We start from the raw sequence: 22048 nt of genomic DNA on the forward strand, positions 1-22048 counted from the left end.
AGAGATGGGCGTCTTGCTAGATATGTGCGCGCAGTGTTTCAGATTATGTTCGTGTCGAAAAGATTTGGAAGCTTTGTCATTTGTTTTTGGAATTATTTGTTCGATGATCGTCGTTCTGGACGTCGTCTATCTTCCTCCACTGATATTGCATCGTTATACTTTCTTCGTTATTCACCATGCTCGGCTCGTACACCTTACGCTTATCCCGTTCTGATGTTCCAGCGAACGTAGAGGCGTCTATGGCGTGCAAAGAAAGTCTTCGACTGCAGTAACCTAGCATGAAGCCGGCATTCAATAGCGTCGCGTGTTGATGGGCTGGAAATGGCTCGTGCCAAGGACATGTGCAGAGATTTAGTGCATTACTTGTTCGTGACTGCTTGCGTTAGTGAAGGTATATTATCAGGCACGTGGGGAAGTATAGTGCGATAGTGGCGGCGATTGGGAATGGATCCCGGCCAGGAGTTGATCGGGCAGTGGCTGCCAGTTTCGCGAGATCGGAAGGAGATTGTTCTCTGCCAGAGCGACATATCTGAAATCAAATGAGCTTCGGAGGATTCAATTTGTGACTCAGCGTTCTTGACAACGTCGAGAAAAGGTCTCGGGCGCGGTGGGCCGGCCCTCTTGTTGAAGAAAGATCTGCACGTGTGTTGGCTCGGCATTGTCATGTGTAACACCCATAGATGTCGGACTGACGGATCTCGTGGACAATTGTCCTGATCGACACAGATGTCGGCCAGGTCCGACCTTCCTCGTATGTTGAAGATAGGGAAATCATCCCTCGAAACAAGAAAGAATGCAGTAGGGTGAAGTTCAGCTTCGAAGCTTATTTGATCCGAGTGAAATTGTAGCCGCCCTTCCGCGTCACCTCGTGGTTATTGCCGTGTCTCATGCTCATATGCCGGCCCCTCCCTCAGCCTCCACTTGATTAAAGCACCAATTAAAGCTGGGAGATAGAGCTCGGGAGCCGTTCCAAATACGCCAATGTATGCAAAATCCAGTACTCCGTTCTTTCCTTATAGTCCCGCTCGTGTTCGTGAGGGGTAAATTACTCCGTCATTAATGTAGTCAAGCCAGCACCACTCCCATTTACTTCGCTGATACCAGTGCTGGTTGGCAACATTCTCGTCGCCTTAGAAATGGCCTCGTCACTTCCTTTGAGGGTCGCTGTCTTGAAGTATTTCGTCACAATCGCCGTAACGATTTCAACAATATGTCGAATCTCATCGTCCGTCACGTTGTATGCAGGCGCGAGCAGAATATGATCGCCACGGCGGCCGTCGGCGCTCCCTGTACCTGGATACAAACTGATGTTGAACGGCTTTTGCATACCTAAGAACAGAATCATCGAGTCAGCTTGCAGCAACGCTGCATGGTGTGTTTGCAACAACGCCCGCCTCGTATAGCATTGCATCCGAGAAGTGTGTCGACCAATGGACCGAGTCAACGTTGCGCTGGGCACCGAGGCAGCCCATCTGCGTGGCATGCTCGTGCGCAAGCCCATTCCCGCTACCATGGTCGCGGGTGTGCAGGTGCGGCACGGAAAACCCGGTAGGGGGAGTATATGCAGGTGAATGGTCAGGAGTACTTACCGAGTTCATGCAATCCCATCGCTATACCAAGATCCGGGTCGAAGGGTGTCTTGGTCCTGCGGCACTTTACAAATTCTATCCCCCAGAAGAGTCCTTTGCCTCGAATGTCTCCTACGGCAGCATGAGAGCCCAATCGTTCATTGAGTAGCCTGCCGAGGAGAGCGCCTTGTTTTCGGACATTGGCAACGAGGTTGTCTTCTTGGATGATCCTCTGTACTTCCAGTGCAGCTCTGCAAGCGAGCGGGTGACCCTGGTACGTCTGCCCGTGCATGAAGGCACCCGTTCCGTGTTCGAGCACTTGCACGACACGCTTGCTCGCGAGCATAGCTGCGACGGGCATGTACCCTCCTCCCAGTCCTTTTCCAAGTGTTTGGAGATCCGGGATCACATCGATGAGAGGATCCTGCCATGCGTGCAGGGGTCGAGGATACCGGGTAGTCGGTTCAGGTCCAACGCGTCCAGCACCGCACATGACCTCGTCGAGAATGAGTAGTGCTCCATACTTGTCACACAATCGTCGGACAGCCTTGAAATAGCCTGCTGCAGGAGGCACGCAGCCTAACGCAGCCCCAACAACAGGCTCGGCGACGAAGGCCGCGACTTTGTTCGGACCAATTCTTTGGAATTCGGCATCGAGTTCGGCTTCTAATCGTTGAACATAATCGGCTTCGGTGTCGGCGGTAGGATCCATGTCCCGGTATGCGTAGCAAGGTGATACCCGGGATGAATTAGTAGCTAGCATAGGTTCGAACAATGCCCGGCGTGCAGCGTGACCACCTGCGGCCAATGCGCCCAGTGTTGTGCCATGATAGCTCTGATGCCGTGAGATGAAGTGCGATCGTTCCGGCTCTGGATCGGATTTCTCAAGGTGATACTGTCTCGCCATCTTGAGGGCAGCTTCCATGGCTTCGCTCCCGCTGCTGACGACAAATGCCCGTGTCATCTCGCCGCTTGTGCTGTCGACCAGGAGCTTGCCGAGATCTTCGGCGGCTTGCGTAGCGTAGAAGAGGGAGTGGCAATATGACACCTCTCGCATCTGCTCAATGAGAGCATTTTGGATCCTGATCTCATTAGCGGCAGCTTTGTTTCAAGTTGAAAGGCATACCGAGCGTCGCCGTGTCCTAGGCATGCAACAGCAGCACCACCAGTTGCGTCGAAGATCTCTTGTCCACTGCTTAGCTGGAGGAAGTGGCCTTGTGATGCAATGACGCGGTGGGGATCGTGATGGAGAGTGCGGTGTAGAACCGCAGACTTGACGAGCTTCTGCGAGTCGGTGCCGTTGGAGACAGCTACCTCTCTGTCGAGGACATCGCTCTCGTTGAGGAGTAGTATCGAAGGTGACATTGCGACGATGTTGTAGAAACAGTTCGCAGGAAATGACTGAACAGAATACTAAGTTGGGTAAGGTGTGAACAAGAAGTCAAGGAACGCCTGAGTAGTCAGGACGAGGTATAACGCAGCCATTATATGACCGTGGCGGTTCGTCAGAACTTGGCCGTTTTTGAAATCGCTAATGGTCATCTGTGTGGAGAAGCAGTGTGAAGGTCATTCGTAGCCGGAGTCTCGTCTTGCATTGCTGGGCTGGACGCACCACGTCTCATGGACCCGAAGGCCACGGAATAGCTTGGGATTGTCTGAAGCTAAAGATATTAGACTCTCCGCTACGGAAGTCTAAACATCCGCACCGGGCTGCAGGGATAGCATTCGTCGAACGGGCCGAGTGGCTCCTCAGCATCATGTTGAAGAACGTTTGCGATCTCCAGCACATCGATAACAACCTGCAGAATATGGAGCCCTGTGTTTTGCCGTCCTAGCCATGGCATTAGTAGCTGCAAGACCCTTGCCCAGAACTCGCAGCCACATTTTACATGTCACAAGAAGTGAGGACGATCCGGGAGTATGGCCGTCTCTGGAGAGGTATACAGCAATATCTTGCGTGATCGGGGAGTTGCACTACCTCTGATCCTCTGGTGCATCATGCTGCTTGGGCAGAAGCGTACTGCTACAGTGGCGCGCATGTGAAGTAATTCCTACACGCTGGATGGGCCGCTTACGTAGCTCCAAGAGGGTGCATGTTCTCTTGGTTCGCGAGGTTGTAGTTGCGGTGTGGTTGAGTCGAAGTTGCACAGCAGCGTTGATCTTGGGATGATCAGATCCAGATCGTGTCCACAATCCAGCCACGGTCAGCCGCGAGCCCTGAACGGACTTCAGTCCACATCAGCCTCACCTTTGACAACACTCATGTCGGAAATGCTAGGACAAGCATAATCATGCAATCTTTGCATGTCCTCCATTGTCATGTATTGGACCTTCCGAAAAGACCTTGCGTTCAGGATCGTCATGCCCACCTACTGGACTTCGGTGCTGTCGTACAATATCGTGAAGGCGACCACGAAGGCGATCCTTCCGATTTGAGACGTTCCGGTATCACTGTTCCTGCAATGGCGTACGCCGTGCCTACCTCGTCATTGGGCTTTCATTTGGAATGTGGATTGTTTCGAAACCTGTTTCCACAGGGTGTGCGTGCCTCGTGCCTATGGCACAGGATGTATGGCTCATCTGATCTACCATCTTGTCCGACAATGTTCAGCCGCATCGGTCGTGGTTCCGTACGTCGTTGAAGGCTGCTGATTTGATCGTAGGACATTCCTGGTCACCGTATTCTGCGATTCGACGGGGAGAAGCCCGCAGCATCCTTCCATCCTCCAAAGTGCTCAGCTGTCGGCGGCTCGCTTATTACTAGATCGTCGGCATGCTTTGAACGTCGCCATTCGTACTGGTAGCGTTCGGGCGAGCCAATTACAAGTAACCGCGCTTTCGCTCTGCTTATGCTTCATGCTGTGTTACTACACCTCGATGATGCCCACGCAGTCGTCGTAGGGCATACTTGTGAAAAGAAGCACAGAGAGCTCTCTGCTTGGCTCTCTGAGACGGTGCCGATGTGTCGACCGTCATCCCAATAGTCACACGCATAACCACTTTCAAAAACAAAATCTCAAGCATTGTTCTGCGGGGATTCAACTGCCTCTGGCAGCGAGTCAGCATAAAGCCGGTTCTCCCTGCCTGCGTTCTAGCATGCACAGAGAACTGGTGGCATGCGGATGGAGCTGATTCTTTCGTCCAGTTGTGCCTGGAAGGATGAGCGAACGACGAGCTCCCTATGGTGCCTAGACCGAATGGCATCGTTGCTCGCATGGCACACGCAGTAGCGTTTGATGTCGCACCTGGAGTGCTGTGATGAGTGCATTGGCTTGAGATGATCGTCAACAAGAAGTCATATTTGAGTTCGTTAGAGCTCGACACGGCACACCTCGCAACGACATCTGCCGTGTGCCAAGCAGATACAATTGCTGAAACCGGCGATGAACTAATTCGGGATGAGATGGCCGCCAACCGACTTGCCGACCGTCGTATTGCAATACCGCATTGGTGCTGTGGTGGCTGCCGCGAGTGAGTGCTGATAAGATCTGCGACGTTCCTGTCCCAAGTCACGGCTTGGTGCCAATTCCAGACCTCACTAAATGACATATTCTGTGCCCCTCCGGACCTCCCGTGTGCGCAACACAGCAACACTCGGCAGCGCTTATTGATAGGCTCAATAGCACATCTGGATCTGGATCAATCGAAAGCCAATCGCAGCTCGCAGCTGAACAGAAGGAGGACTTTGCCTTTGGCGGAGCTTGCCGTGCGGTGCCTCGTATGGCATGCACCGCGAGCTCTGCTCTATTGTCGGTACCGTCCTTTGATCTTTAATATGCGGATACTATGGCATCGCGCGCGGATTTCGGGATGCCGACACGGAAGCCGAACAATTGGTGATGTCCGACCCGGCCCGCCGCCGCTTTATCGCCTGTCGTTGCACCAGCACCGGACTGGAACAAGGTGCCATCGGTCTATGGAGGAAATGCTTGTCGCAATTGTCTCAATTCGATGGGTCGCCACTAGCTGGATACGCCAACAGCCCGTCGTCATCAGACTTCGGATCTGCACGGAAGCGATGTTCGGGTTGGGATATCGTCCTAGGTCCTGACTCGATTCGACTTCGGACTCGCGGCCGGTCACCATGTCCAGAACCATTTCTCCCCCTCCGCTAAAGCGTCGAAAGCTAGCCGACTGCGCGCCAGCATCCGTGGTCACGCCATCCACCCCTCTCGCACCAGACGGCACGCACTTACGCGTGTATTCCTGGAACGTGAACGGCATATCGTCCTTCCTGCAGCCATCCATCACCTCTTTCTTTGGACCAAAGCCTTCGACTTCTCCGGAAGCCGAACGATCTGTCCAGTGCTCTTTGCGGGATGTATTGCGGAAATATGACTGGCCGACCGTGCTCCAATTGCAAGAGGTGAAAATCAGCCCAGATGATCAGGCATCGCAGAGAGCAGTCCACAGTGCTGTAGCGCGCAGGGCGGGTGAGGATGCTGATCAGCCATCGTATCGTGCGTTCTTCTGCTTGCCGAAAGATAAGTACAACGCGCGCGGCTTCGGCCGCAAGGTCTATGGTGTCTGCAGCATAATCCGCGAAGACTTCGTTGCTGAATTCGGCGTTCAACTGCGTGAAGTGGAGTGGGACCTTGAAGGTCGCTTCCTGGTCTGCGAGACGCAGGTACGGGCAGGTGTACCAAAGCTTGCCATCTTCAACTGTCAGTACAGCAGGTGCTCTCCACTGTGTTGCCATGCTCATGCACCCCTCCAGGCTATCTCGTGAACGGGACAGATGCTCCGTACAAGGACTCCGAGACTGGAGTAGTCACAGGGACGCGACATGACAGGAAATTACGCGTCCACGAACTCCTCCAAGCCGAATGTCGCAAGCTGGAAGCCGACAACGTCGCTGTGATCCTCGCAGGCGACATGAACGTTGCGAGATCGAGGCTCGATGGCCATCCTAACCTCAGAACCCATCCACTACAGCATTGCACGAATCGCGCAGACTTTGAGACAAGGTTTCTGCAAAACTCCGGGCGGGACGACCACGATAGCTTACGCATGATTGACAGCTTCCGCCACTTTCACCCTCTACAGGCTGGCTATACCTATTACCCCCGACATACAGAATTTGGTCGCAGTTGCGACCGAGTTGATTTGATCATGCTATCGCGAACTCTCGGCCCACATTTGACTTCAGCTGGAATCATGGCGACTCCGGCCGATCGAGGGCCCAGTGACCACGTCCCACTATACGCTGAATTGCACTTTCCAAGCAGCAGTCGTGAAGACGAAACAGCGGCTGTAAATACTTAGCACAGGTCTGAAACGAGTTTTTGTGGCATGGCGGAGTTCACGAATTCGCCGAAAGCCTCAAACGCGTAACACCTTCAGGGCGACGCCACATAGTGTGTTTGGCAACGCCAGAAGATATTTCTGGAAACATGCCTCTGTGATTGCGTTACTTGCACAGTGATGTAGCTGGTGGCTGGTGGGCGAATGAAAGGCAAGAACCGTTGATGTTATCGTTTACCCAGAATTGCAAAAACAAGGAAGAAGCAATACTGGAAATATACCAAACGCCGGACACCCCTGCAATGTTACGAAAGACTTCCACACCATCGCCAAGGCGTGCGACAAACGATCATCAGAGTGACAGTCGCTTAGCTCTCGGAGACATCAAGAAGTCATAGAAGCGCTGTGCAATCCACCGAGCACGTATTCATCAGCCTCACCTTGCCGCCGCTCCTTACTGAGGCAGATCACTCAGCCATGCGGTTCTTCGCTATCGTTCCCATTCTATTGCTTACAGCAGCTCTTGTTTTAACATTCCTTGGCCTCTTTGCTGGACATAGAGAAACTTTCCTTCAAGACTATGAAGTCCTAAACCTCAACATTTCCCAGCTTGGATTGAGAAGCGTCCAAACTGTTTCGTCGGCAGGTACCAGCGAATTTGGACGAGCAGTCAACGAACTCCCAGCCGATGTCCGGAATCTTGTCGAACAGAATGCCAACTCGGCAGTGCAAGCTCTCGGTCTACCACAGTTCTACAACGCTCACGTCTTGAACTGGTGTGAAGGCGAATACGAACCAAATGCAGAAGCGGAGAACGCAAAGAAGAATTTCACCCACTGTTCGAAAGAACAAGCTGGCTACAGCTTCGACCCACGAGAAGAAATTCAAGCCACTCTGGACGACGCCGGGTTCTCAGATGTCAAAGTCAAAGACCTGGGTTGGTGGCCGCAATCACTCGACGATGCACTGGACCTAGTCAAACCAATCACCCGCGCCGCATTCATCCTCTTCGTGGCCGAATGCGTCGTCATCTTCGTCTGTCTCTTCTCCGCTGTCGTGGCGTTCTTCGCATCTGGACGCGTCAGCGCTTGCTGCAACATTTTCTTCAACCTGCTGGCATTCTTAATCAGCGCGGCGATCTCTTCACTCATGACGGCGCTGGTCGTCGTCGGCAAAGCCGCCATCAACGAATATGGCTCTGATTATGGGGTGCACGCATCTGGAGGACACAAATTCTTGGCATTGTCGTGGGCGGCAACTGCGTGTCTCTTGGTTACGGCGCTCGCGTGGTGCATCGACTGCTGCATTCCAAGGCACAAGAAGCAGCCAGTTGTCGAGAAATACATTGAGTGAGTGGATGAGCATGGTCGAATGATCGAGGAAGCTGGAAAGGAGCGCAAAATAATACGCGTGTGTAGGACTGATGTAGACATTTCATGAAGTGATTGAACATACCTCTAGCTGTTCATTTCCCAGACTGTTGTGGCGAGAAGGTGCCATTCGGCATGCCGAACTCCTGGAATCGCTCCTCACAGTGCGTGTTACCGCATTCGGCTTAAGTGCATTTGAGCAAGATCTCTGCAGGTTGCACCAGGTCTGGATGCGGTCTTCCCACGCGCTTGATCTGGTCTTCCGTAACTTCGTCTGCCAGAGCGGGCTCTCACGAACAAAATTCGCATCTCGAGTAGAGCCTCTTCAATCTTTCCTTTCTCCTTCGCGACATACCAGTCAACAAGTCCTTCCTCGACACCTCAGAAAACCCTTCCACAATTACACGCACCCCCGCTCACTCAATTCCCTCTCAACTACCCAACCCACTCTCCCCCGCAACCTTCACAACCGTCTCCACCACAAGTCGAAAAGCTTCCATTTCCTCCTCCACCGACCCTCCACCCGCCGCGCTCGACAAATTCACACTACAACTCACATAACACGGTTTCGCCAATTTCCTCGTCAGAACTTTCGCCATTCGCGTTGTGAAATCTAGTGATGAGGGCGCGGTATATAGCGCTGTGCTCATGGGTTGGGAGGGGTTCCAGCGCTATAGAATGCAAATTATATTAGCGCTTTGTGAAGGCAAGGAGGGCTGATGTGAGAGGCGTTTGATAATGGGAAACTCACGTCTGGAAGTGCATAGACGAAACTTCCCATTGGTACAGCGGAGTTTGGTAATGCATCTGAATCTGTGCTTGTGAGGAAGAGGAGGATGGAATTGGCCAGGATTGTGAGATGAAGGTTGAGCTTGAGGCCAGGACTCCGTGGAAGGTCGATGGCGAGTTCGAGAGGTTTGGAGTCGGTGTGGGTGCCGTTTGCTGTGGCTTGTGTTTCTGTGCTGACTGCCATTTTGTTCTTGTGTGTTTCTTTCGATTTGTCTCTTAGCTTGGGTCGGTGTTCTTAACGCGTTTGTGGGTTTGGCGTTTGTTGATGTCGCAGGTTTGATGGAGCTTGAGTTGACGAGGTGCTTGTGGATCTGCCGTGGCTGTGACTCGAGCCACAAGAAATCGGCTTCTCTGAAGACTACGAGACACATCATCCACTTGCCCATCTTCTTACAAGTGGCACGATGTCACAAGAACCTGGCCACAGCGAGCATGCAGCAGAAGTGGAAGATGAATCGTTCGACCCGCTCGATGATCCCGAAGAACGACGTGTGCTCTATGCCGCTCTAGACTCCTTCAGGTGTGTCCAGTAGGTGTCATCTCGTCTGGAGTCTATTCCTCACATCTTGCCTCCGGAGCAGGCAATATCGCAAAGCAGCACACTTCAACATCACGCATCTCCGGCGGCAGTCATTCTATTCGTTGCCAGCTCCGCAAATTGATCTTCTGTCGTCACCTCCATTCGACCTTATCAAGACCTTCCAAGCTGTGGATGCAGCCATAGACTCCAACGCCAACATCGCAGAAGGCATTCTTGAGCTAGGGCCTGTAGCTTTTGGGCTTGACGGTGCAGAAGACTCATGGCATGGCACGGCGAAGCCTAATGATCTCGATAAAGCAAGGTCTACGATTCGACAGCTGTACAGAGACTGGTCCTATGAAGGTACGCCAGAGCGGAATGCTGCGTTCTCGCCATTGCTAGATGCGCTTTCACGCCATCTGCCAGCTAGCCCAGCTCAGCGTCACCACAATCGTGTCCTCGTACCAGGAGCGGGTCTCGGCAGACTCGTCTTCGATACTTGTGCGGCAGGCTACACAGTTGAAGGCAATGAGATTTCCTATCACCAACTTCTGGCATCCAACTACATCTTGAACTGCGTTCAACAAGCTGGCAAACACAAACTCTTTCCTTGGGCACTAGGCTTCAGCAACCACCTCACGCGAACCTCCCAATTGCAATCTGTGGCAGTACCGGATATCAGCCCTCCGGCCACACTAGAAGAGGCACAAGCCGAGACAAAATCAGAAGTGCACTACAGTGAGCGAATGTCAATGACTTCAGGCGACTTCTGCGTCCTCTACAAGAAGCCCGAATACCAAGGAGTCTTCGACGCAGTGACGACCTGCTTCTTTATCGACACTGCACCGAATGTCATCAGCTATATCGAGACCATCAAGAACTGTTTGAGGACAGGTGGCTTCTGGGTTAATCTGGGGCCTCTGCTGTGGCACTTTGAGTCTGCACCTACTCCCGCTGAGCGGGACAAGCAAAGAGGTAGGACTGTGAGCGGAGCGGGAAGTGGTGATGATGGCATTGGAGAGCCAGGCTCGTTTGAGCTGTCGAATGATGAAGTAGTCGCTCTAGTGAAGCATTATGGATTCGAGATGGTCGAGCAGAAACAGGCGAGTCCAACCGGATATATTCAGGATCCGGCGAGTATGCTCCAAAACGTATATCGGCCAGTGTTCTGGGTTGCGAGGAAGGTATGAGGAGACGGCCTACCGGACGGATCTGGCAGTGAGTTGTCGTGCCTCTCTTGCCAGGGCCTCACAGAGGCGATATATCAGTATCAAATGGAATAACATTCTTCGGCAAGTGCTTGCTTGGCTTTCTTGTGAAGACTCAGCGGAGGAAGCACGGCTCTAGTCTCACAATTCGCGTTCATCGCCTGATCACAGTACCGTTTAGCGATACCCCTGGGAGCATGAAGTTTTGGACAAGGGCATCTTTTCAGCTCGTTGTCGTTTCCAGCACGGCCCTTCACAGACTCATGTGCGTCCATGGGTCTGTTGCAATTACCAATAGCAGCTCCTAGCCGAGCTTCACGAGGCAGTGCCGGCCGTAAGCAATGCCGTGGTTGTCTGGTGAAAGGTGAGAACATGCCTCCGAAGAAGCGACGACCGGACTGGGCCGAAAAAAAGTCAACCTCGGCACATGAAGATGCCGTCAGCAGGAACGCGATTGCTCTCATGTGTCCGGTACGTGCATGCTAGGAATCACGAACGCGACGACTATCTCCAACCAATTTCTTCAACTCCTGCCCATGTCTTGATTGCTCTCCATTTCCCTTATTGTTCTACACAGTCCTCCATTTTCCTTATCGCCCAGCATGTCACGACCTAAAGCGACCTTGATCAAACCTCCTCCACCATCCGACGACAAAGCGCCGATCGAAGACGTACTCGAACTCACACATCTCAATGATATTGACCCGAATCTATTCACAAATACACGGCCTCTATGGCATCCTCCCGGAGCCCGAGGAATCTACGGCGGAGCCGTGATCGCCCAATGCCTCGCCGCAGCACAAAAGACCGTCCCAGAGAACTTCCTCGTGCATAGTATGCACTGCTATTTCGTCTTGAACGGCAACTCGGAGATCCCCATCATCTACCACGTTGAACATGTCCGCGAAGGCCGAAGCTTTGCGACCCGAACAGTGCAAGCGAGACAACGCGGACAGCCTATCTTCACCACCACACTCTCCTTCATGCGCGAAGGGTCAGGGGGCAAGCAAACTGTACAGCACCAAGCCGATATGCCCAAGATCGCAGACCCGGCGGACGTCGAGCCCGTAGATATGTTCCGCGGCGCGAAAAGCCCATTTGTCACGCAGCGAGTCGATATTCTGAACAACGATAGCACGAAACCTCACGAAAAGCGCACGAGACAATGGATCAAATGCCGAGGGAAGATCAGCGAAGAAGGTGGCACACAGGCGCATTTGAGCGCTTTGGCGTATATGAGTGATTCGTACTTCATCGGAACCGTTGCGCGGACACATCGTCTATGGAGATATGGGAACTTGACAAAGACGAACGAGCAAGCCAAGAGCGATGATCCCAAGGATCAGAAAGCAGCGCTCGTTACGGTAGATGTGCTACAGAAATTGAAGAGCATGGATCTGGAGACTTTGCGCAAGTTGGAGGGCATGGACGACGACATGATCAACCAGCTGCAGTCGTTGGAGATCAAGGATGGGCAGATCGTAGGCCTGAAGGAAAAGAGACCGGAGATTGGAATGATGGTCAGTCTGGATCATAGTATCTACTTCCACAATCCGGGCAAGTTCCGAGCCGATGACTGGTTGCTTGCTGAGGCTGAGACACCTTGGGCAGGCGATGGAAGAGGTTATGTGAATCAAAGGATCTTTGCGAGAGATGGCACGTTGGTTGCGAGTTGTACGCAAGAGGTGAGTATTTCCAAGACTCTATGCATTGCTGTGGGGCCATCACTAATCTGACCGACTATAGGGCGTGGTGCGGTTGAAACAAGAGCCTAAGAGCGATTCCAAGTTGTGATTTGATACCCTTTGTGCTGAGCGACAGATTACAATATGTGGTGCATATAGAATTGGGCATAGATGTCCGATGTTGCGACTGTGTTGTAGCAATTTCAAACACCGGCATTAATATAGCCACCACATGGAAGCATTTCTGTTTTCCAGATGACCATCGGCGTTGTTGTGTCACGCCCGCCGATGATTTTCCCCGCGCCATCCTTGCCTGAGCCAATGTGCCTGGGCCCCTCTTTACAGTCATACCCCAAAATATTGTCGACTTAGCCCGTCGGTGCCCGTCTTCAGTCTCTTACTTCTCTGTCATATCCCATCCCTCTCTACTGAATCTCACTCTCACTTGTAGTGAAGTGTCCGACATATTACTCTTCCTCATACACTTCGCGACGGCTTGTGCTGAGCCGAGACCGCCAAAATGACCATGTATGCCGACGTCACTTTTGTACGACAAACACGGAAAAGATACTGACATCGAACTCTAGGCTCAAGGACCCCAGCAAAGTACGAGGCGTAGGACGCATCGCAAGAATACCACTAACACCAGCCTAGAAATATCGCCGCTTCAAGCCATTGAAGCTCGAGAACCGCCAATGGCCAGGGAAAGAGCTCGACAAAGTGCCTCGATGGCTCGCGACCGATCTCCGAGACGGCAACCAGTCCTTAGTCGACCCCATGGACGCAGAGCAGAAGTGGAAATACTTTGAAATGCTCGTCAAACTCGGCTACAAGGAAATCGAAATCTCCTACCCATCCTCCGGCGCGACCGACTTCGATTTCACGAGGCGATTAGTCACAACTCCAGGCGTCGTGCCAGATGATGTGTGGTTGCAAGTTCTTTCACCTTGCAGGAAAGATTTGATCAAGAGGACAGTGGAGAGCTTGAAGGGCGCGAAGAAAGCGATTCTACATCTCTATCTTGCGACGAGCCCTTGCTTTCAGAGGATTGTGTTTAATATGAACAATGAGCAGAGTAAGGCTTTGGCGGTGGAGTGCACAAAGTATGCGCGAAGCATCACGAAAGACGATCCGAACTCTGGAGTGGAAGAGTGGGCATATGAGTTCTCGCCTGAGACTTTCTCGGATTCTGATCCCGAATTCGTGATTGAGATTTGTGAGGCGGTCAAGGCTGCGTGGGAGCCAACGAAGGAGAACCCATTGATTTTCAACTTGCCAGCGACAGTGGAGATGAGCACACCGAATGTATACGCGGATCAGATTGAGTACTTCTGCACGCATATTTCGGAGCGAGAGAAGATTTGCGTTTCTTTACATCCACACAATGATCGAGGATGCGCTGTGGCGGCCGCAGAGTTGGCACAGATGGCTGGCGCTGATCGAGTGGAGGGCACGCTTTTCGGCAATGGCGAGCGGACAGGAAATGTGGACTTGGTCACTTTGGGATTGAACCTCTACACACAAGGCATCCACCCTGGAATCGATTTCTCCGACATCAACAGCATCATCGATATCGTGGAGAAGAGCAACAAGATCCCAGTACACCCGCGTGCACCATACGGAGGCTCTCTCGTGGTCTGCGCGTTCTCGGGATCGCATCAAGACGCAATCAAGAAGGGCTTCCACATCCGAGACAAAGAAGGAGCCGGTCACGAAGACCCATGGGTTGTGCCATATCTCCCACTCGACCCAGAAGATATTGGCCGAACATACGAAGCCGTCATCCGCGTCAACAGTCAATCAGGCAAAGGAGGAGTCGCCTGGATCATCAAGCGCACCCTCGAACTCGACCTTCCGCGAGGCCTCCAAGTCGCCTTCTCCAAGATCGTACAACGCGAAACCGATGCCTTGGGCCGCGAACTCCTCGCAAACGAAATCAGAGACCTCTTCGTGGACTCTTACCACCTCAACCGCAACCCCCGCTTCTCTCTCGTCGACTACGACATCACAACCGACCGATCGCAATCACCCGCCCCTCCTGCGGCCGCGAAGGAAGGCGAAAAGCCCAAATCCACATCAAACAAGAACTTGCGAAGAAGATTCAAGGGTGTCATCGAAATCGACGGACAAGAACACGAAGTTATTGGTGTGGGCAATGGTGCTCTTTCCGCTCTCGCCAATGCTCTCAAGAACTTGGGTATCGATCTCGATATTTCAGAGTACTCGGAGCACGCTGTGCAGCGCAACACCGGGAAAGGCCGTGATACGCAAGCCGCGACGTACATAGAATGTACGAACGCGGGCGCGCATCAGAAGGTCTGGGGTGTGGGTATCCACGAGGATGTGGTGCAAAGTAGTTTGTTCGCTTTGTTGGGTGCGGCGAGTTCGGTGAGTCTCATTCTTTTTTTCCTTGTTGGCGAATGACCTTTTAACTGACAAGTTTTGTGTAGTTCTTGACCAGCAGACCTGGCACTCCCGTCCCGTTCCGACCTAAGAGGTCGAATACGCAGGATTGGAAGGATGCTGGCGCGAACGGAGGACCCGATCTCACACAACAGAAGACGAATGGCGCGCCCGAGAGTTCACCGGATGCTGGGCAGCAGAGTGTGCAGGTAAACGGGCACTGAGATTTGCGGTAAATTATGGGACACAAAGTTGGATGAGCAGCTGAAGGTGGCAGTGCTACGTCTGTCGAGAGCAGCAGTATAACCCTCCGAGATAAAGGACTATACTGTGTGTGTCTGTATCTTGAAGGAGTACAGGTGTCTGTGCGAAGAATTTCCAAAGAGTTTGAATGACAAACACTGATGAATTGGCCCATCTTTCAATCGCTCTGTACTGTTTCTCTTTGTGTTGGTTCTCTACAATTTATGTTAAAACGTGATTTCTGGGTATCTCGTGATCATCTCTTATGATATCTGTCTGCATCTTCTCTCTCGTCTGTTTCACTGCAATGGCGGAAGCGGGTAGTTCATGAGCACTTGTTGTTCTTAAGGTCTCCCGCTTCATCACCCGCGCTGTTGGCGGTAGCTGGATCCTTTCTCCGTCATGCGCCCGTCGAGGGCGTTGGAAGCTGAGGCTTTGGGCCTCGACGTCTCGAAATCTGCCCTGCAGTGAACGTCGTATCTGAATCCGCGGAGGCGATGCCATCTCTATGCGTGAGCAAGGCGACGACGGGCCGGCACAATGCTGGCGAGACGGAACGCCTCTCGATCATGGATCGACTGTAGCTGCTGTAGCATTTGTCTTCTTTCAAACCCAGCCATGCGCAACTCTGCCATGGTCCTCCACAGCTGATGTGTGATCGAAGCCTGCGGGATGCGAAGATAACGGATAGGGAGGGAGGATCTGAGCGTACGAGGCCGCAACGCTTTGTGGCTGTTGATGTGTGACCTGTGGTAATGGAGCAGATATCTTGCGGACCAGTGGAGGTGCTCTTGACTCGCTCTTAAGCGGCTTTGACTTCACCTTCTCGCCCTTCTCACTCTTCGTCCGGAATATTGTGGGTGGAGGGCTCAATTGCTGCTGCGGGACAGCTGGTACAGGAGGTGTTGTCATCTCCCGGTGAGGAGTCTTGATTGACAGAGCCTTCTCAGCTCGTTTGGCCTTCTCCGACTTTTGCTTTGGACGCGGGCTATCAACAGATGAGGTACTCCAATGACTGAAGCGACTGATGAATTTTGGGCTGCTTGACGCACGTGGCGTGTCGGAAGTCCCGTAGTACCCATCGATATAGGTCGAGTAGAAAGAGGACGCGATCATGCGTCGAGAAGTGGTGGCATGCGGCGGTGGCGATGCGATTGGTTCGAACCCGGGATCGTCTAGTCTGCGAAATAGCGGGCGTAGAGTGGCTATAGACGCTGCCGTAATGCCTAGTCCGCACTCCGCGATAGTGCAAATGCAAAGATTGACAGCCGTGACAAAGAGCTCCGGTCCGGGTTTGACATTTCCGATATATCGTATGCGGACCAAGGAAACGATGCTAGCACAGCTAGCCAGGAACAGGACAAGGCCAGTGCAAAGTTTTAGAACAAGCGTCATTGGTACCCTAATCAGTAGCAGGACCGGTAGGATCACAAACATCCAATTTGTAACTCCGTTGACGATGCACCATTCGAGCTGTAGGATATAATTCGTACGTGGTGGCAGACACCTTCCTGGGTTGTCGCTGCTAAGATATCGTTCGGGGCCACCGCAACTGAACAACATCGAGGAGAACACAATGATTCCGTATATGGCGTTGCCGGTGACGATACCGATGACGATCCAGCGTTGCCAGGCACGGGTAAGCAGTCGGAGGAAGAAGAATGTAAGTGAGACCTTGAGCACAATCATGGTTGATATCTGGCTATCGTCAGCAACATGTTCTTTGAGGAGAGGAGGGAAGATGATCTACTGACGTAGAGGCCAAAACTTGAGATCACCATCTGCGAAAAGGTCAGCGTTGGCGGGATGGAAAGGTCAGCGTTCCTTCTTACGCTTATAGCGGCGGCCGGAAGTGTGGAGTGTTTTCCGCTAGCATCAAAGGCACCTCCATTCGTGGCCAACATCATCAAGATGACTGTCATACAGTACCCGGTGAACAAAAGCTAGCCATCTCATCAGCACTGGCTTCTCTCATGCTAGACTGTACTCACAGTGGCGCCAAGCAGGAAAGCATCATCGCGACCGAGGTTCTTAGTCACGGTTATACGAGTCCAGGCTCGTAAAGAGAGTGAGATCCAGACGGCAGATAGAGATATAGCAACTGTTGTGAAAATGCCAATGCGCTGGCTGTCAATCCCGGCAGCACTCGAAGTCATCGTAATGAATTCGTGAAAGTGTCGATGTCGCTCTACCAGGAACGAGAGAGTGAGTTCTCAGGAGGAGTCGGGCGCTGAGCAGAGGTTTCGAAAGCAACCGTCGAACGTAGGAGATAGCGCGAGTGCTTTATTTGGCATGTCAGCAAAAGCACTGGAGTCAGCAGAAATCTCTAACACATTCATGTCTACAGCGGTTGAACTGTTCGCAATTCGGGCGTCGGATGAAAAGTCTAATGGCTGTATGAACCTCATCTGGGCCTCTCACCGGAAGGATTCCAGGCACATGTCGTCTTCTTCCACATGTTCGGTTGAGCTCATGTCTGTCAAAACTGGCGAATGGCACCGGCGTCTTCTATATCCGGATGAGCCTGATTCAAAACGAGGGTCTCTGCGAGTCAAGCGTGGTTGTTTCCACGACGTTTCCCCGCGAGGCGTTTGGAGGTGCAGTTTTATAGCAGCCATGTTTAAAACAGCCACAGTGCCAAGAGCGGCACATAGGGGGCCAACCACAAGTTGTCGCGCTCATCTGGCTCTCATGATGAAGTCTCGTCGTCCCGAGGGTCCTTCGGAAGGGTGCAGACAGTCATGCAATCCCTGGTATGTGAGTGGTTCTAGGCAAACTGATTGAGCCGCGTGAGACGCTTCTTCAGACCGGTCGAAGTCCGGAGATGTTCGTCACGAGCGAGCTGCGACGTTTCGAGACACTTGCTGCTTGTGACGAGCCTCGAGGCCATAATGAGGTTCGGCCGTTGGTATGGATGTGGACATGACAGTCACGTCGTTCCCCCTGCAGCTGTGTGTTTGAAGTGAGGCGCCGCCACTCAGTGATGGCGGGAGTTGTCGTTCTGGCCATCCGCATCCGGAAGTTGCGCCTCTGCTTCATCCGAGGCGGGCTCGCTCTCCGCGTGCGCTGATGCGCATTAGACTGATGCAAGGTGGATCTGCTCTGAGTCGAGTCGAGGCATTTGCGCCTTAATATAGTCCAGATGGCTTCGCGTTTGGCGTTGTAACATGTCAGGGCCACGGAAGTTTGAGTCGTGAAGTCGGCAAAAGAGAAGAACCGGTTCGCTGGCTGTCGCGCTTCCGAGTCTTGGCACAAACAAACGCGACTTCGCGGCAGGAACACTTGCTCGTGCAGATTGAAACACAATCTGCATCTGCGAGCAAACTGTTCAATGGCGATCATATGCAAATATGCCGCCTTCGACTCGCCGTCCACGACATGCGAACCCATACGCAAGAACGCGCATGAACGATGACCGGCATCCAGCACGAACACCGCAATACGTTTCTGACGATGATGACCAAGAGCTAAACGCATCACACATCCACGAGGATCTCAACGCCGAATCTGGTGCCGAACAAGACGTCGCAGAAGGAAATGAAGAACTTCCCGGTATGAACCAATGTTCACCACCAATTTCCTCCCATCAAGAACACCAATCTAACTAACACCGCCACCCAGACTCCAACCCCGAGGACGAAAACCTAGAAGAAGCCAGCCTCCCCTCCGAAGAAGAAGAAGAAGACGCCCCCTTCCCAGGCGAAGACGAAGAAGACGAAGACGAAGAAGACCTAGACCTCGACCTCCCCACCGACGAACCCTTCCCTCCCCCCGGCCTGAAAGAAATCTCCTCCCTCGCAAGCTGGACCGTCAGTACCGCCAAACCCGGCAACGGCGTCCTCGCCCTCCGCCACCCCTCCACAACCCAATTCTGGCAATCCGATGGTCCCCAACCCCACACCTTAAACATCCACTTCTTCAAACTCGTCTCAATCCTCCGCATCCGAATCTTTCTCGACTTCTTATCCGATGAATCCTACACTCCCACGAAAATTCAATTCCTTGCTGGAATGGGAATTCATGATTTGATTGACTTTGCGGAAATGAGTTTCGAGCAGCCTACGGGGTGGATTGATGTGGATTTTGGGAATGTGGGGGGAGGAAGTAACACCGACTCATCATCTGCGAATGATTTTCGTGATGAAGAGGATTGGGATGATGAGAATGATCCGAGTCATAGGAATTACTGGAGTAAACGACCCGTCTTACGCGCGTTTTTGGTGCAAGTTCGGATCCTGGAGAATCATCAAAATGGCAAAGATACGCATTTGCGGGCTGTGCAGATTTTTGCGAGGGATGATGAGAGTGCCAAAAAGGAAATGGGCGGTGGAGGGAAAACGGTGCCTGTTGTGAAGAAGAATGGGAAGGGCAATGCGGTGCAGCTTCCGAGCCGGGCACTGAAGAAAGAGGCAAATAGCATCAAGCTGGCAGACTGGATGATGAATCCTGATATTCGATGAAGTGCAGGAGCCGGAATGTTCGGGTCCGGTGGAAGGAATGGATATTGGGGGCCAGCATCAAAGCTAGAAAAATCGTCCCAGGCCGCGACAAAGCAATGGACCGAGGATGCAGAGCATGAACGTAAAACATTTCTCGTTTCTCATGACCTTAGGAAGAAACTACCAACCGACCCTCTGTTGTCTATCCTGGAAGACTGGTTCTCATATATCCTACCGGACCCATATCACCACGTTCCTCGCTCAGCACACTGGATGCGACTTGCCGTGCTTGCCCTTCAAAGAATGCTTCTCATCAGCAAAGTGGTCGTTGGTCTTCTTCTTCCACACGTTGACCGCATTGCGAGCTCTCTGCTGGCTTTGGTGCTCTGCCAGTTGCTTCTCGTCCATCTTTTTCAGCTCATTGAAGGCCATCTGGATGTCGGAGATCAATGCGTCACATCTGCTTCGAGAGAAGTCCTCGCGGACCACGACACGCATCATCTTGACGTTGTTCGCGTTCGGTGCCATGGTATATGCAGGCACAACCCATCCTCGCTGGCGGAGCTGGTGGGCGATTGCGAACTCGTCGAATTTATGGCCATGGTCCGGATCGAGACGGAAGGCCACGAGTGGAAGACCTTCACCTTTCGTCTTGGACATGAGGAGGAAGCCCATCTTCTGTACTGCAGCAGCAAGGTAGTCGGCGGTCCTCGTCAAATTGAACATGATGCTGCGGTAGCCTTTCTTGCCGAGGCGGATGAGCTGGTAGTATTGCCCGATGACCTGACTAGCGCCTCGGGAGAAATTGAGCGTGAAGGAAGCCTGGTCGGCACCCAAGTAGTTGATGTTGAAGATCAGTTCTGACACGATTAGCGATCTTTCCTTGGACAGCTGCAACGTCGAAAGACATACCTTTTGGCAAGAACTCCGGATCCCGCCAAACGACCCAACCCACACCAGGGTACACGAGACCGTACTTGTGGCCCGAGACGTTGATTGACACCACCTTCTCCAGCCTGAAGTCCCAGACCAGATCAGGCTTGACAAAAGGTGCCACGAAGCCTCCAGATGCTGCATCAACGTGGATAGGACAGTCAATGCCTCGCTCAACGAGCAAATCATTGATAGCCTTCACATCTTCATACTCGCCGGTGTATGTTGTGCCAATAATAGCACAGATACCAATCGTATTCTCGTCCACCAGGTTCACCGCCTCTTCTGGATCAATTACATATCTTTCCTCGGTGCAATTGACGTATTTCTCTTCGACGTCGAAATATCGCGCGGCCTTCTCCCAACAAACCTGAACAGCAGAGTTCATAACAATGTTGGGTCTGGAGTAATCTTTGCCCTCCGCTTTCCGCTTATTCTGCCACCTCTTCTTCATAGCCAACGTGCCAAGCATGATGGCCTCAGAGGAGCCAATGGTAGAAGTGCCCATGGCATTCGTCGATTCGTCGTGGACAGGAATGTTGAAGAGTCTGGCAATCATGGAGACACATCGGTTCTGGATGTCGGCGCTGACAGGATATTCCTCGTAGTCAATGAAGTTCTTCGAAAACGCATCCACCATGAGTTTCTCGGCTTCATCTTCCATGTAGGTCGTTACGAAAGAGGCCAAGTTGAGTGTAGGGTTGCCGTCCAAGGTGAGGTCGTCTCTGCAGCAGTGTCAGTTCACAGACCAATTCAAGTAGGTGGAAATATTCATACTTGATCATGCGGTAAGCAATCTCCCTCGGCATCTCGTCGTCAGGCATCTCATGCTTGGGCAGATCCGTAGCAGCGAATCTGGAGCCATATACACTGGAAGTGAACTCATCCTCGCCTGGAACCTTATCAAACGAGAGATCTTCCAGGCCAGGTATCACTTTGTTGTCCAGATCCGCATTGGTGGCTACTCTGCCCAAGTGCACCATGATGGCGGTATTTCGTGTCTCAACAGACGGACACCAACTTCTTCAATCGGTTCGTAAGCTCTGGTTAGGACTGAGGATATCCAAGGTGGTGAAAATGAAGCAAGACGGCGGAAGCTGTTGAAAAGGTAGGAAAAGAAATCCAAGCTCCAAACCTCAATGAAACCAAGCTCGCGCTCCGGAGGTCAAGCTTGCTTGCTTGCAGGTGCTTCCTGCCACAAGTATGCAACTAATCGCGCAGTCGTACGTCAACAACGTCAGGAACGGCACAAAGCACAGCAGGAACGCCCGCTCTTCGCTATCGATAGGCCCGACCCACCTTCTACACTTCAACAAGCTTGACCGCTACAACCTCGAGCGGTGATTCGACTGGTGAGAGTAAGGCCCTAGTCACTTTCGAGACAAGCCTCGCGGAGAGAAGCTTGTTACTATCGTTCCGCAACTTCCGTGTTGAAAGTATGCACGCGTAAGCTTGCGGTGACAAAAAAGGTTGAAAGCTATCACCACACCGCGTGCGCGCGGACGGACCTTGCCGAGTTGCACATGTAGAGTGACATGTGGCTTAGAACTCTTGCTGTCAGCTTCGTGCATGCTCGTGAAATCTTCCAAATCTCATGCCACGATATTTGGTACATTTATGTGTATCACGTACTGTCTATCCGTGCG

At 52.5% G+C, this 22048-nt stretch overlaps 10 protein-coding genes across 10 annotated transcripts; 6 read left to right on the forward strand and 4 right to left on the reverse strand.

The window, feature by feature from the left end:
* Positions 1-1045: 1045 nt before the first annotated feature.
* Positions 1046-2933, reverse strand: RHO25_004162 (uncharacterized protein; the record flags this gene model as incomplete). Its single annotated transcript, XM_023595086.2, has 3 exons — positions 1046-1329; positions 1590-2650; positions 2695-2933. 3 exons carry the CDS (start codon positions 2931-2933, stop codon positions 1046-1048), a joined length of 1584 nt encoding a protein of 527 aa, XP_023457435.1.
* A 2719-nt stretch (positions 2934-5652) lies between these two features.
* Positions 5653-6833, forward strand: RHO25_004163 (uncharacterized protein; the record flags this gene model as incomplete). Its single annotated transcript, XM_023595087.1, has 2 exons — positions 5653-6232; positions 6286-6833. The coding sequence occupies 2 exons, from the start codon at positions 5653-5655 to the stop codon at positions 6831-6833; spliced, it is 1128 nt and encodes a 375-aa protein (XP_023457436.1).
* Positions 6834-7289: 456 nt separating this feature from the next.
* Positions 7290-8165, forward strand: RHO25_004164 (uncharacterized protein; the record flags this gene model as incomplete). Its single annotated transcript, XM_023595088.2, has 1 exon — positions 7290-8165. The coding sequence occupies one exon, from the start codon at positions 7290-7292 to the stop codon at positions 8163-8165; it is 876 nt and encodes a 291-aa protein (XP_023457437.1).
* Positions 8166-8613: 448 nt separating this feature from the next.
* Positions 8614-9155, reverse strand: RHO25_004165 (uncharacterized protein; the record flags this gene model as incomplete). The annotated part of the gene is made up of 2 exons (XM_023595089.2): positions 8614-8853; positions 8934-9155. The coding sequence occupies 2 exons, from the start codon at positions 9153-9155 to the stop codon at positions 8614-8616; spliced, it is 462 nt and encodes a 153-aa protein (XP_023457438.1).
* A 220-nt stretch (positions 9156-9375) lies between these two features.
* Positions 9376-10681, forward strand: RHO25_004166 (uncharacterized protein; the record flags this gene model as incomplete). Its single annotated transcript, XM_023595090.2, has 2 exons — positions 9376-9491; positions 9553-10681. The coding sequence occupies 2 exons, from the start codon at positions 9376-9378 to the stop codon at positions 10679-10681; spliced, it is 1245 nt and encodes a 414-aa protein (XP_023457439.1).
* A 620-nt stretch (positions 10682-11301) lies between these two features.
* Positions 11302-12493, forward strand: RHO25_004167 (uncharacterized protein; the record flags this gene model as incomplete). The annotated part of the gene is made up of 2 exons (XM_023595091.2): positions 11302-12384; positions 12446-12493. 2 exons carry the CDS (start codon positions 11302-11304, stop codon positions 12491-12493), a joined length of 1131 nt encoding a protein of 376 aa, XP_023457440.1.
* Positions 12494-12904: 411 nt separating this feature from the next.
* On the forward strand, positions 12905-15011 carry RHO25_004168 (uncharacterized protein; the record flags this gene model as incomplete). Its single annotated transcript, XM_023595092.2, has 4 exons — positions 12905-12912; positions 12972-12990; positions 13039-14772; positions 14835-15011. The coding sequence occupies 4 exons, from the start codon at positions 12905-12907 to the stop codon at positions 15009-15011; spliced, it is 1938 nt and encodes a 645-aa protein (XP_023457441.1).
* Positions 15012-15636: 625 nt separating this feature from the next.
* On the reverse strand, positions 15637-17186 carry RHO25_004169 (uncharacterized protein; the record flags this gene model as incomplete). The annotated part of the gene is made up of 4 exons (XM_023595093.2): positions 15637-16728; positions 16785-16811; positions 16863-16973; positions 17022-17186. The coding sequence occupies 4 exons, from the start codon at positions 17184-17186 to the stop codon at positions 15637-15639; spliced, it is 1395 nt and encodes a 464-aa protein (XP_023457442.1).
* A 1194-nt stretch (positions 17187-18380) lies between these two features.
* On the forward strand, positions 18381-19490 carry RHO25_004170 (uncharacterized protein; the record flags this gene model as incomplete). Its single annotated transcript, XM_023595094.2, has 2 exons — positions 18381-18582; positions 18652-19490. 2 exons carry the CDS (start codon positions 18381-18383, stop codon positions 19488-19490), a joined length of 1041 nt encoding a protein of 346 aa, XP_023457433.1.
* Positions 19491-19730: 240 nt separating this feature from the next.
* RHO25_004171 (uncharacterized protein) lies at positions 19731-21385 on the reverse strand (the record flags this gene model as incomplete). Its single annotated transcript, XM_023595095.2, has 3 exons — positions 19731-20329; positions 20382-21127; positions 21180-21385. The coding sequence occupies 3 exons, from the start codon at positions 21383-21385 to the stop codon at positions 19731-19733; spliced, it is 1551 nt and encodes a 516-aa protein (XP_023457434.1).
* Between the last annotated feature and the right edge of the window lie 663 nt (positions 21386-22048).

Source organism: Cercospora beticola, chromosome 3 (assembly GCF_033473495.1).
Source record: "Cercospora beticola chromosome 3, complete sequence".
Taxonomy (NCBI): Eukaryota; Fungi; Ascomycota; class Dothideomycetes; order Mycosphaerellales; family Mycosphaerellaceae; genus Cercospora; species Cercospora beticola.